Genomic DNA, 14,603 nt, shown 5'->3' with positions numbered 1-14,603 from the left:
TTAAAGCTATGCTCCACATTAAAACTGAAAAATTCTCATCTTTTGGGGCATTGAATTATAGCTCCAGCTTATATGCGCCCCCCCCCCCCCTCCCCCCCAAAACAAAAAAAAAAAGTTGTATAGTTTCCATTGCTAATTAAGTTTTTGCTTCATCATAGTTGAATGGAGTGCAAAAGGAAAGTTTGTTGCTGTGGTAAGGAAAAATGTCCTTAGCATTATGTCCTCAAGATTCAAGGAGCGGTTCTGTATGTCACTATCATTTAAGTCGTTGATTGGGGATTCTGACTGTATTGCAAAAGGTTTGTTCCTTCTTTTTAGTTGAAGCTCCCGTTCATAGATTGTCAATACATTTTTTCCTGCAGATTGCTGATTGATTTTTTTTTTCTCCATTTTTAGTCAAACTCTGCATGCAAACTTGATTTTTCTTGCTTTTCTTTTACAAACTAAATGTAGCTTAGAAATTTCCTTTGATTCTTGTGTGCTTGTGGAATTGGATAAACAATTAAATCTTTAGAGCTGAGTTCACATGTAAGTGGATGGAAAAATGGTTCTGCCTTAGTGGTGAGGGTGTTCCTAAACAAATCTGAGTGATGAATGAGGGTTTGGAGCTAGTATGAGTTTATACTAGTGATTTATCAAAAACTCAGAATTAGTATGTAGTTGCCTTGATTATTCCTCAGGTTAGTTGTTCTTTAAAAGGTTTTGTTTGCTGTGTAACTTCAGTTGTTGATGAACATAACATGCTCAATTTTTCTATCAAAACCAAGACCTCCCTATCCTCCCCATTCTTTATGGTGGGAAGAGGTTCCACTTTCCATTTAATCTCATTGGCTGATGCTTAATTTTGATGTCTCCTGTTAAAGTATGGCCATTCTTCACATGTGGGTGAATGGAACAGTGTTTCTGCCTTAGTGTTGAGGGTGTTCCTAAACAAAGCTAAGTGATGGATAAGGGTTTGGAGCTGGTATGAGTTTATACTAAACATTTATCAAAAACTTGGAATTAATATGTAGTTCCCTTGATTATTCCTCAGGTTAGTTGTTGTTTAAAGGTTTTGTTTGCTGTGTAAGTTCAGTTGTTGATGAACATAACACGCTCAATTTTTCTATCGAAACCAGGACCTCACTCTCCTCCTCTTTCTTTATGGTGGGAAGAGCTTCCACTTTCCATTTAATCTAAGCTTATTGTCTGATGCTTAATTTTAAAGTCTCTTGTTAAAATATTGCCGTTCTTCTTCTTCCTTTTTATCTTATTTGACATTTTTCTTTAATTTTTTTAAACATTATTTGAGCACTGAAACTAAAATATATCTTGAATATTTGCACCAGTGGATTCTATCAGGTGGCTTCGTCCAGATTGCATTATTCTAGGATGCTTTCGACTTACTGCAGATGGCCAAGAGGAAAATTACATTGTCCAAGTTATCAGAAACAAAGATGGCAAAATTACTGATGTTAGTAACTTGTTTCTGGATACTGACCAAAAATTTTATTTTAAGATTTGTTTTGTTTTGTTTTTTTGTTTTTATTTATTTTAATATTAGATGAGTTAGTCATGCGTATTTCCTTTCTGCTGCTTAAGCTTTTGTTCATTGCAATTGGGTTGCTGTAAGGGCCAATATAGTGGCCAAATTCATTGTTTGCGAAAGTAGAGATACACTCAAATATGTTTGTCTTTCAAGTTGGATTAAATAATTTCCATTTAAAAAAAAGTTGGATTAGATAATAATGAAAATCATTCTTGGGTTGAAATTTATCTAAACTCATGTTGTGGTGGAGGCAGTACCTAGCTCTAAAGTTCAGCATGGTATACCTTTCTTATGGATGCCAAGGGTAGGGCTGCAAAACACCCCCCCCCCCCCTTAGGCATAATTAATGTCAAATTATATATATATATATATATATAGGCTCAAATCGTTCAACTATAGTGTTCATCACTGCCAACAACTCAAATAAGCCTCCTAGATTGCAGGCCCAAATCAAGAGAAGTGATAAAAAAAACCATGCCTGGGTGGTTTAAATTGAAAACATATGGAATCTCTTCTATTTAATTGCGGGAACTTTTTGAGGACATTCCATAATTCTTCAATGAAGCTTGTTTACCTTAAAGCAAATCAATGTGCAGATGGATTTGCAAATTAAGTTGGGAAGCTCTCAAACTTTAGATTTTGTAATATTCATAACCCATTGATTGTGGTGGTTCATCTGTTGACTTTTAATAAGAATTTTAATGCACCTTTATTTTGTGGAAAATATTAAAATATTATCAACTTTTATAAAAGAAACTAAAATGACAATTTATGTAATGGAGGACTTGAGATCACATAAAATTATAACAAGTTAACAACAATTATTGATAAAAAATAAAAAAATAAAAAAAAGTAAACAACAATTAAGTTTCAAAATTTTGGAATTGTTTTATTTTTGCTAATTTTGGAATTGTTTATGGCTCTCTATTTAACTTATTAATTGAATGATTGATGTGTACATTAACAATTAAGACCATAATAAATAAAATGTTAATTTGTGTTTAAATAATGTCTTCTCAAATATTTTAATTTTTAGGGCCTTAACAATAATTTTTAGGGCCTTAACAATTTATTGATAAAGATTTGACAAATAAGACGTGTGACGGAAGCTACTAGGAGAAGATACCAGTCATATACCAACCCACTTGCTTAGACGACATGGACTTACATTTAAAAAGGAACCCCATATTTAAGGAAATTTATAAATAATTCGTGGTTCAGACTTCAGTCTCATGACTGTCAGTATGCCATGTGATATTTGAGGGTACAGATGATGACACTTGTCAGATCAAAAGAACCAATTCAAGCTTGTGGTCTTTTTTCTTTTTCTTTTTTGGCTAAACATTTGGGTCTATTGTCTTGAACTTTCTTTGTGCTTGACTGACTAGAATTTTACGAATCATTCATTAAGATTTGTACCCTTTTCCCTGTTTAAACTTTGAAGACAAATCATTTTATGGGTTGTATAAAATGTATCATTGTCTTGTTAATTAAGTCATCCATATCTTGGTGCAAAATTCCAAATTGACATAAAGCTTAAAGAAAAATGGAATGCATGACATAAGCATAAGCTCTTTGAAGTTTTGATCCTTATCCAAAAGAAAGTAAAAAATGGGAGAAAAAAAAATGCATACACAAACAAATAAAATAACTCTACAATCCTATCACAATTCACAACTCACAAGTCTTTTGGATGATTTATATATGTTTGAAAACTCTTCCAGACACAAGTGTTTCTGTTAACCATTTTTATCTCCTCAATTCATGCCCTTAATGAACTTTATTAATTCTCCAAATTAAAACTCAATCATGAGAAGTTTAAATTTAGTACTATCGGTAATAAATTTTTTGAGAAAAAGGATAGAAAGAAAGGCAAGAGTAGCATTACTGTTAAAGTTCTTTCGATTTGTGAACACAGGTTGCTCTACATGCCAAAAAGTAATAAAGAAAAATTTTGATATCAATCAAAATCCTGAAGAACTTATGTCTTAAACTGTCTAGGTGCTTTTCCACAATTCCTCATTACTGTAAATACGTGGAGATTTCTATAATATGTTCGTGCCACTCAGTATTTTTCTTCAAGGCAAGGACAAAAATATTAAAGAACGTATGGTTAAGAATCTTACAAAAGCAAGCAACTTTTGCTTAAAAATACAAATATCATACTTAATTTTTTTTTTGGTGAGTTTCAGTTTTGATAATTAACCTTTTTGTTTGATAGTATGTTTGTGTGTTAATTTAATACATGTGTTATGCATATCAAAACGTTTATTATTCAACTATTATCTTCTAATATTTATAACAAAAATATTCACTATTCAAATTTTTCCACTCTTAAATATTTTTTTTAGAAAAAAAAAAAAACTATATATCACATGAGTGCTACTTTTGTCAATTGGTAGATCCATATAATTAGTAGTATATAAAAAGTATTTATCACTCACAATTACACAAATTAATAAATTGTAAAATTAGGTATGTTTCTAAAATTATTCGATGTAATCAACTCCATTAAAATTTAATAGAAGATTTTGACATGGCGTTTTATTTGTCAAAATAATAATATCCACTGACAGATTGCTTAAATTGAAAATGCAAGAATATCTCAAAATTTTATATTATTTCTTTTTAAAATGCAAGGATTAGACTAAGGGTCCGTTTGGTTCCCGTAAAATATTTTTTGAAAAATACTTATTTTCCGGAAATGTTATTTTCCAGAAAAGAAAAATATTTTCATGTGTTTGGTTGTATTATGAAAATTATTGTGAAAAATATTTTCATGTGTTTGGTTCTATTAGGAAAATGCTATTTTCCTACCATTTTTTCACATTTTCCGGCAACAACAACAACAAATTCCGGCGGCAACAACAACAACAACAACAACAACAAATTCCGGCAACAACAACAAATTCCGGCAACAATAACAACAACAACAACAACAAAAAATTTCAGCAACAACAACACTGTCGTCAACGAGATCGAGGGCGATGGTTCGAAGTCGAGGTCGAAGGCGATGGTTCGAAGTCGAAGGTCGACAAGATCGAGGGCAATGGTTCGAAGTCGAGGTCAAAGGCGATGATTCGAAGTCGAAGGTCGAACACGATGGTTCGTCGGTCGAAGGTCGAAGGCGATGGGTCGTCGGTCTCGGTCTGGGTCGACGGTCTCGGTCTGGGTCTAGGTCGAAGATCGATGGGTCGTGGGTCTTCGTGGGTCGACGGCGAGTGGCGGTGGGTCGTGGGTCGACGCCGAGTGGCGGTGGGTCGCCAGAGCTGGGCTCTGGGTTCGTGGCTCTCTCTTCTTCTTCGTGGGTCACTCCGTTTCTTCCTTCCTCTCTCTCTGTTTCTTCCTTCCTCTCTCTCTCTCTCTCTCTCAATTTTTTCCGGAAATACTTTGAAGTGAAAATGGGTACTGAAAATGATTTCCGTTGGCCATACGATATAAATAATAATAGGTAAACTAAGTAAATTGATCTAAGTGCTATACCTTATCTAAAAAAAAAAATTAAAAAAAACATAGTTAATTTAATTGTCTTAAAGAAGATGAACTACTTTAATTATATGGCCAATACACATGTACATAGGAGGTTCAACAATCCAACAATCAACAAACTAACAATACAGCTGATTAAATTTTAGCTTAAAGTCTCTAACTTCATAAAGTAACAATATAAAAAGAGAGTGAACTGTGAAAGTGAAAAATGGGTAAAGAGCAAAGTAAGTCGGTGAAGTGACCTGTAAAGTGTGGAGATAAGTGGAAGAGTTCTGTTGACAAAACTTTGCCTATTCTCTAATCTTTCTAATTCAACTTTCGGTTACCAAAAAAAAAAAAAAGCAGAGGCATATATATATATATATATATTGCTAATTTGGCTTGGTATTTCTTCTTCTTCTTGCTCCTCCCGCCAAAACCAACACTTTTCGGTTGGGTTTTTTCTCAAACACTCTGTTTGCATATGATGCCTTTCCTACGCGATTACGACAGGCTTCAATCCTTCGCCGTCATCCTCATCTACATTCAGGTTTCATTTTCTTGGTATCCAAACACTTTTTTATTTTTTATTTTATTTACGGTTTCTTTTGTTGATTAATTGGATATTTTGNATGGGTACTGAAAATGATTTCCGTTGGATTAGGGAAAATTGGAAGTGATTTTTCGGAAAATTTTATTTTCCGGAACAGCCAAACACGCAAAAACGTGGAAAACCATTTCCGAAAATCATTTACTCTCAATTCATTCAAACGCAGCCTAATACAAAAAAAAAAAAAAAAAAAAAAAAAAAAAAAAAAAAAAAAAAAAAAAAAAAACGGGAAGAGTGGTTATTACATAGGACAAATCAGCAGCAACTTAAAAAGGTATCGACAATGGACGTCACCCTCAAATTTTGATCCTTGGAGGTAATCTCCAAATCGTGTAAGTATCCAACAGCTACCAGAGTTGCCTTTAATTTTTTTGTCCAGGACAAGGTCGTAATATATGCATTATATATTGGCTTCTGACTCTAACTCTATGATTCATTTTGGCTCCATATGGGACTTTAGTTTATGGTTTATACACTTGGGCTAAATCTAATGCAACTTCAGAAACTTATTGCCAAAGTTTTATCCAAAATAATAATAATAATAATAATAATAACCTTATTGCCAAAATTTTATTTAAAAAACAAGCCGAAGAACTTATAGCTAAAGTTTCTTATCAATACAAATATCATTCCAAGTTAATTGCTCTTTGTTTTTTTCTTTTTCTTTTTCTTTTTTTAGGGGGGTGGGGGGGTTGTCTAGCACGGCGTTAGTTGTGCTTTAATTATAAACCAAAATTTTTTTAATTAATTTAATTTACCTTTAAATTTTCTTTTATACCCTAACTTAAATTTTGCACGCTCTAACGTAAATCAATCTAGCCCAAAACTAAGCAACACAAATCAATCTATCTAAAAACCAACCAACAACATAGATAGCAGATCTCTCTCTCATAAATCTCTTTTCTCTATTTGACTATCGGTATCTTCAACTTTAAGAGTTCATTTGGTTGAAGAGGTGGAAAAGTTAGAGGATAGAAAATAGTGGAATGATAGAAAAGTTGGAGGATAGAAAAGATTTTAATTTCTCTCATTTTTGTTTGGCTGGAAGTGAAAAAGTGGAGGAATGGAAAAAGTAAGTTTTATAAATATATCCTTGTTAAAAATGATGGCCAACTAAAACCAAAAAAAAAAAAAAAATTGACAAACAACCAAGAAAAATATAATCACCCAATTTTTTTTTTTTTAAATCATGTCCCAAAAAAAAAAAAGGTCTAAACCAAAAAATAGAAGAAAAACAAAACAAAGCAAACATTGTCATGCCCAAGGCCAAAAAAAAAAAAAGAAAAAAAAAAGAAAGAAAGAAAGAACACGCAACTGCAACGCCCCGTGGAAAGCAAAAGAAAAAAAAATGGGAACAAAAAGTTTTCACTTGTTAAAAAAAAAAAAAAAAAAAAAAAAAAAGACGACATAGAAGTCAGCCCATGTACAACTTGCACATAGGCATTTTTGTCATTCAACCATCAAATTTTCTTTCACCAAGTTTTCTCTTCATTTTTGTGGGCCAATAAGAAAACTTTTTGATAGGCTCAAAGAGAAAACATCCTTTAAAAAGTTTTCCTTTCTTAATTTCTCTCTTTTTTATTTTTTTTTTATCCTCCCTAAAATCCACTCTACCAAACATACCCTAAGTAAAGAGGGAGTGTTTTGTGAGTTGTAAGTGTATCTCTTTTTATTATAAATTTATATATTATTTGTGTGAGTGTGTGTTTGATATTGATTGCATGTGCTATTTATTTATATTTGTGTAAATATGTGCATGTATAATATAAATATAATATAATTTAACAATTAGAAAATATAAAGGGTTTGTTACATGTGTGTGTTGTTATCATGTTATAATAACATTTTGTTATAAAATTAGTGATTCAAAAAAATAGTAAAGTTAATGAATCTTCAAACATTTGATTGATTAAGGAAACATATAGTGTATTATTTATATTTGTATGGTTGGGTGTGGCTTTTTAGGCCAATAATTAATGCAATGCACGTGAGTTGAGTTTTTTTTTTTTTTTTTTTTTTTTTTTTTCTCATTCAGTTTAAAATATTTTTATAAAAATAATAATAAAAAATAATTACAATTGCATAAAAATAAAAATAAAAATATTATATGATGATGTTATAAAATGTGATCTCCAAAATCGTCCATATGGTACGTCCGTGGAAAAAGAACGGAGGAAGGGCGCAACAAAAAAGCCGTCCGTCCCATCAAGCCTCGCCCGTCATGAATTAAGGACGGACGAGGCCTCGTCTGTCCCAAATGACGAACGAGGTAAACATTCAACTTTGAGCCAAGGCTCGTCCATCCTTAATTAAGGACAGACGAGGCAAACATTTTGAACTTGCAAGTTTAGTTCTTATCCATGAACCAAGACCTCCATTATTTGTGATGAAGAACCGGTCCAGATAAAGTAACTTCCATGGAAGTTATGGAAGTTACCTCTGACTTTAATGAATTCCTCGACAATAGGAACGGTTATCAGAGCAAGTAACCGTTCCATGTACACTATATAAACGTTTCTCTACGAAGAGGTAAGGGATTCGGATTTTTTTCGACAGAACAAAAGAAAGTCTTAGAAATATCTCTCTCTATTCCAGCCCACTGACTTTACCATCAGAGGACCCTAGACCGGCCTCCACCGGTCTTTCTCTGATTGGATTCTGTTTTTCAGGACTTAACCTTCAAGATCATCAAAGCCTGGAGATTTTCAACCCACTAATTTTCCAGGATTATCAGTTGGCACCGTCTGTGGGGAAGAAATATTTGTCGCTCTTGAACTTGTTTAGTTCTATGATTTCTTTCTCTCATAAAGGGTTGAAATGGTTCGAACAAGATCAAGGGCAACTAGCCCAGGCCCTCAACAGAGTAGAGACGCATCGAGTAATCCTCATCGCGATCGCCAATCTGCACCGGATATGCAGGCATCATCTGTCCAACATATGCACTCTATGGCGACTGTGATGGCGGAGTTAACTCACCAAAATCAGGAACTACGGAGAGAGGTTAATTTAAGAAGGTAGACACATAGAGAGCATGAAGAAGAAGGGCAAATTCGAAGTCAAGAGGGCAAAGAGAACTTTCAACATGGGAGTCAATCAAGGGATACCACTTCACGAAGGGTATCCAACTTGAAAAAAGAGTTGGATCAGATGAAAAAGGCCATGGACGAAATGAAAGAGAATATGAGAAGGGCGAACCCAATAGAGGATTTGGTTCATAGAACTGATTCTCCCTTTACGGCATCCATCAATGGCCATCCCTTGCCACCAAAGTTTAAAATGCCGTCTTTAGATTCATACGATGGGAATCGAGATCCTTTTGACCACATTGCCACCTTCAAGACCACTATGCATCTTCAAGGAGTTCTAGACGAAATAATGTATAGAGCCTTTCCTACCGCTCTCAAGGGTCCAGCCAGAGTATGGTTCAGCAAATTACCCCCAAATTCAATAAGTTCTTTTGAAGAATTAAGCAAGTTTTTTGTCAATAACTTCATAGGGGGTCAGCGACACAAACGTTCTACTTCCAGTCTGTTAACAATAGAACAAAGGGAAAATGAGAGTTTGCGATCGTTTATCACTCGATTCAATAGGGAATCCTTGACAGTGGACGAGATGGACAACAAATTGTTGTTAGCAGCTTTCCACAACGGAGTCCATTCGGATTTGTTCATCCATAAACTTTATGAGCAAGAGCCACAAACCATGGCGGAGCTCGTCCATTCAGCTTAAAACTTCATGAACGCAGAAGATACGATTATAGCTAAGAAAAGAAAGAGGACAGAGAAATGGAGACAAATCGCCACCCAGAACAAGGCTCTCGTCCAAAGAAGGATAGACGGACGACAGAAGAGACCAGGACAAGAAGACAGGACCATCAGCACGCAACCAGCAATATACTCCATTGAACATGCCACTTGAACAGGTCCTTATGCAAATCAAGGACGAGCCTTCCCTGAAGTGGCCAGAGAAATAAAGGGAGATCCCAACAAGCGCAACAGGAACAAGTATTGTCGCTTTCATAAAACCATGGCCATGACACAGATGAGTGCTTTGATCTAAAGCAGCAAATTGAGAATCTCATAAGGCAAGGGAAGTTGAGAAATTTCCTTGGACGAGATCACAAGAATGAGAAGTTGAAAGGGAAAGTAGATGAGTCATCACTACCACCACTGGGCGAGATATAAGTTATCATTGGGGGAAGTTTGGCAGAACGGTCATCCAAGACGAAGAAAGCATACTTGAAGGAAGTGCAAAGCGTCCAACTTTCAGGACGATCGCCAAGGCGAAGTCCACAGACGAACAACCGATTACTTTCACGGACGAGGAAGCTGAGAGAATCCAATCATCCTCATGATGACGCTATTGTCATCGCCCTACTCATTGCTGATTACACAACTAGAAGAGTGCTAATATTTTTGATAATGTAAAAAAAAAAAAAAAGCACAGATAGGTTGCGCGTTGATTGGATCTCTGGGAGCGTTGTACAACGGAGTTTTGCTGATTAATCTGGGGATAGCGTTGTTCGCATTGGTGGCCATAGAGAGTCGCAATCAGAAACTTTCGCGTACCTATGCTGTTCTTCTCTTCTGTGCTCTCCCTCTCGATGTTTCTTGGTTCATCCTATTCACTCACGAAATTTGGTCTCTCCTTTCTTTTTTTTCAACTTTTTTATATTACCCGTTTTCATTACATTTTTCATTCCTGTTTATATACATATTGTTCACTCTCGTAATCTTAGGAGAAAAATGGTCGAATAGCCCAAATTATTCTGCTGTGTAACTCGAGTTTCATAAAAAATAGTGATCAAGTCACATAGCAAATTTGATGGTTATTTTGTAGCTATTTTATATGGTACTTGAGTTACACGACAAATTTGAATTTGTAAAACTCAAGTTTTAAAATTGTGGTAAATCACTAATTATTTTACAAACAGTGGTAGATTTATAATTATTTTGCAAACAATAGTAGAATACTAATAATTTCTGCCAAATATGGTATTTATTATTCGCTTTCAATCTATGCAATTTCAAATTTGGTTTCTTTAAAAAGAAGGGAAAAAAAGTAATAATTAATAGTACTTAGCACAGATAATCAAAAAAAAAAAAGGTACTTGGCACAAAATTAGGGTAAGTTAGCTTGGTCTTTGTTGAGCTTCAACTTTAATTTTTGGCTTTTTGTTAACAGGTGCTATTATGCAATCATTATGAATGGGTATCAATAAAAATATGGAGTTTAGAAAGAAGGTGGCTTAACCCCATTATAAAATAATACTTTAATGGGTACGCAAGAACACCTGTTAACGCAATCCTTAATTATTTAGGGACTTAAATACAATTTCTTAGGTGTTGTTGTGCCTTAAGTTCACTAATTGAATTCAACCACATGTTTGTATTGGCCAATATAACTAAAGTAGTTTCATCTTCTCAAAGAACAATTAAATTTAACTATGTAGATGTTTGAATTTAACTGGGGAGATAAGGTATAGCACTTAAGACAATTTTCCTTAGTTTTACCCTATTATTTATTATTATATCTATGGAGAAACATCATTTTCGTCATCATCATCATCAAATTGCTCTATTAACCCGTCATATATGCCAATGCTTTCAAAAGATAATCAGTTTATTCATACTCTATTTACAAAATTTTGCATTTGTTTGGACAAGTCTTCTAGGTTGTGTCTCTTACATTAAGCAATCTTTGACATAGCTGTGGCCCCTCAAAAAATTAATATTTGATTTCATTGTGTAAGCATTCACTCATGCAGCAGCACGTGGTTGTTTCTACTGTCTACATCTTCAAATGTTGGCACAAAACCTAGTTGCAAAATAATTTTATAATCCTTGTAGTCTGTGTTTAAATGTACCATTATGTGTGTGTGACTCTTGAGCGTTTGTTACATTTTGATTAAGTGATGGTAATGGCTATACTGATCTCTCAATTTTATGTGTATGCAGGAACATTTCTTCTGAGGATTATGGGATATTCATTATCTTTTCATTAAAACTCACTCTGGCAATGCAAATCATTGGGTTTACTGTAAGGTTGTTGTCTTCATTGTTATGGATTCAGATTTACAAGTTGGGGATTTCATATGTAGACACTACAGGTTCTAGAGAAGCAGATTATGATTTAAGAAACAGTTTTCTGAGTCCTGCAACTCCTACTGTAGTTAGACAAACCTCAGATTCTGATTACATTTTGGGAGGCTCTATCTTTGATCCTGCTTATTTCTCGTCCCTCTTTGAAGGTCAAGAAAATAGATGTTCACATGCGAGTAAAAGTGAGCCTGGTGAAAATGTGCTAGTTTCTTCAACATCTTTGGTTCTTTCAACTCCATCATCTCCAATGATCAAGTCAATGACAGCTCCTCAATCCTCATCAGCTACTCCAACCTTTTTATCTTCAATGCCCCTGAGCAGACCTTTCACCAGTTCTAATGCAAGTGCAGATGCTAACCTAACAATGCCAACATCCTCATCATCAGCTTCCCCTTCTTTAATTACCTCTTCCTCTGGTTCTTTTTCCTTGCAGGCTTCTAAAACATCGGTGCCCTTATCTACTCCAATATCCGAGTCTCCTAAAACAGAGCTTCAACCTCCTATGGCCAAATCTAGTTTGAAAACAGATAAGGATGCTAGTAAACAAGTATCATCTCTTCAGTGTGAGCCTCCCAAAGGTGAAATTGAATCGAAGCTTGAACCTTCAGTAACAACTGACCCTACAATTGAAATTTCAACCAGTCTAACATCTGGAAGCCAGCCCAGTTTCAGTAACATGGCAAACCCTACACCTAATGTGACATTGAATGCCCAACCAGCACAGCCATCTACTGCACGTGTTCTATTCCCAACATCACTCCCAACTTCTAGAAGCACAACTGGAGAAAAGAATGGAAATTTGGATGTTGCAGAAACAAAAGAGGATGAGATGGAGGAGGAGGCTCCTGAGACAAGTAACACAGCAGAACTTAGTCTGGGAAGCCTTGGTGCATTTGGTATTGGCTCAACCCCTACTGCAACTGCTCCAAAATCAAATCCATTTGGTGGTTTCGATACTAGAACAACAGCTCAAGCTCCAACTCAAACTGGGTTTTGCCAACCGCAGCCAGCACAGATTGGATCAGGACAGCAAGCACTGCTATCCGTTCTTGGGTCTTTTGGACAATCGAGACAAATTGGTACCGGTCTACCAGGTACAGGTTTTGGATCTCCTAGTGGTTTTGGTGGTGGTGGCTTCACTGGCACTAGTTCCCCTGGTGGGTTTTCAAGTGCTGCTACTGGTGGTGGCTTTGCTAGTATATCATCTACCGGTGGTGGGTTTTCTGGTGTGGCTTCAGGGGTTGTTGGATTTGCAAGTGTAGCTTCAGCTGGTGGGTCTAGGGGATTTTCTGGTGTTGGGTTTGCCGGTGCTCCCTCAGCTGGTGGTGGATTTGCCGGTGCTTCCTCAGCTTGTGGTGGATTTGGGGCTTTCAACAGCCAACAAGGAAGTGGTTTTTCTGCTTTCAATGGATGGAGGACCGGAAAACCTTCCGAGCTCTTCACACAGATTAGAAAATAGTTATATTGGGTTTTGGCTAAAAGCTCATAGGAAGCTTAATTTGATCACAAAAGTACCATTCCAATGAAGGCAGTTACTTGACAACCACCTAGAAGTGGTAAATGATAGATTCACTGGGTCATTGGCTGTTCATCTTATCATGATTTGTGTCATAAGATTCCGAGTCATGTACATTGATATAAACTTCCAATAGGTTAAAGATTTTTGTTTTTTATTTTTAAACACTAATGTAGTAGCTAGCAACTAGCAAGTCAAACTACTTTAGCTGCTCCGAAGTGTGACACTGGTGGTTGTTCCCCTTTTTTTCTTGCATGCCAGTACCGGTCCCAAAGGAGACCATGCATAGACTGGTGATGAGCCATGGTGTACACTTCTCTGGTGTTTCTTATTGATGAACGACCAAAACATGCATAGTTGAAACGTGAGCCCGTCCAAATGGGAGCGCAGATCAAGTCATTCATTGATCAAATTTGCCCATTTTATATATATGTACTTGTTTTGCCATCGTCAAAATTATTTAGCTATTGAGATTTGGTACGTAGAGAATGAGATCGTAATGTAGATAATATAACGTAATTAAGGAGCTCATCAAATAGCAAAGGCTTGTGGCTCCCCTGACCTTAATTTGGGTCACAAATGCAGCTCATAAATGCACCGATGTGGATTGTGTATGAAGTACGAACCTGCATTTGCGTAGGGCCGGATTGTCGAGTCTTTGTTAATGTGGATTGGGTTTCTTGGGGGAGCCGCATGCAGGTGCCAAACTTCAAACCCAGGACAAAAGCCTTTTTAAGCAGCTTCACTACAAAATTCAGTCCAGAGTCATTTTTATTCTTAGCTTCCTCAGCTATTTCCTAAACTATCCCAAGCAATCGACTAATCCTACAAGTGCAATCTCTTGTCTCGCGCATTTGATGAATGAAATAGACAAATTTGATGAATGAATGACTTGATCTGCTCCATTCAAAGAGCTCCAACTAGAGTGGATGTGGTTGGCATTAGGAATTTAAGCTTTTAATTATGAGAAACTATTACGCACTCATGCACAACACCTCCCTCTTACAAAAAAAAAAAAGGGAAATCTCATGTGCAGGAAGCATAGATTGAACCACCTTTTATGTGATGGAAGGACAATGCACAAGTACACATAATCATTTCTCCTGTTTCTCAGTGTTTTTGTACTACTACTACTAGCTGAAGGTGGGAAGGGCTCTGTCGTATTAAGCACTTGTAAACCAATCGCCCCCTCAGACAAATTAATGTATCTGACTCCATTTCCCATGAGTCTTAACGTCGTCATCTTCCCTTTCGGGATTTCAAAGTTTCGTGACTTGCACTATTCCTTGACACAGATCAGAAGTTGGCAGCCATTATAATCTCAAAGAAGTATTCAGTTGATGCCTGCCAAGAGAAATGATTATACTGGGAGAGGGAGAG

At 35.8% G+C, this 14,603-nt stretch overlaps 1 protein-coding gene across 1 annotated transcript; it reads left to right on the top strand.

Annotated features, from left to right (window-relative positions):
* Positions 1–5,364: 5,364 nt before the first annotated feature.
* LOC112015370 (nuclear pore complex protein NUP214) lies at positions 5,365–13,586 on the top strand. The gene is made up of 3 exons (XM_024047774.2): positions 5,365–5,546; positions 10,053–10,246; positions 11,564–13,586. Exons 1-3 carry the CDS (start codon positions 5,481–5,483, stop codon positions 13,164–13,166), a joined length of 1,863 nt encoding a protein of 620 aa, XP_023903542.1. The 5' UTR covers positions 5,365–5,480; the 3' UTR covers positions 13,167–13,586.
* The last annotated feature ends 1,017 nt before the right edge of the window (positions 13,587–14,603 follow it).

The sequence above is a fragment of the Quercus suber genome, unplaced genomic scaffold (genome assembly GCF_002906115.3).
Source record: "Quercus suber isolate HL8 unplaced genomic scaffold, Cork oak 2.0 scaffold_555, whole genome shotgun sequence".
Lineage (NCBI taxonomy): Eukaryota > Viridiplantae > Streptophyta > Magnoliopsida > Fagales > Fagaceae > Quercus > Quercus suber.
This window is presented reverse-complemented; position numbering and strand designations above follow the sequence as displayed.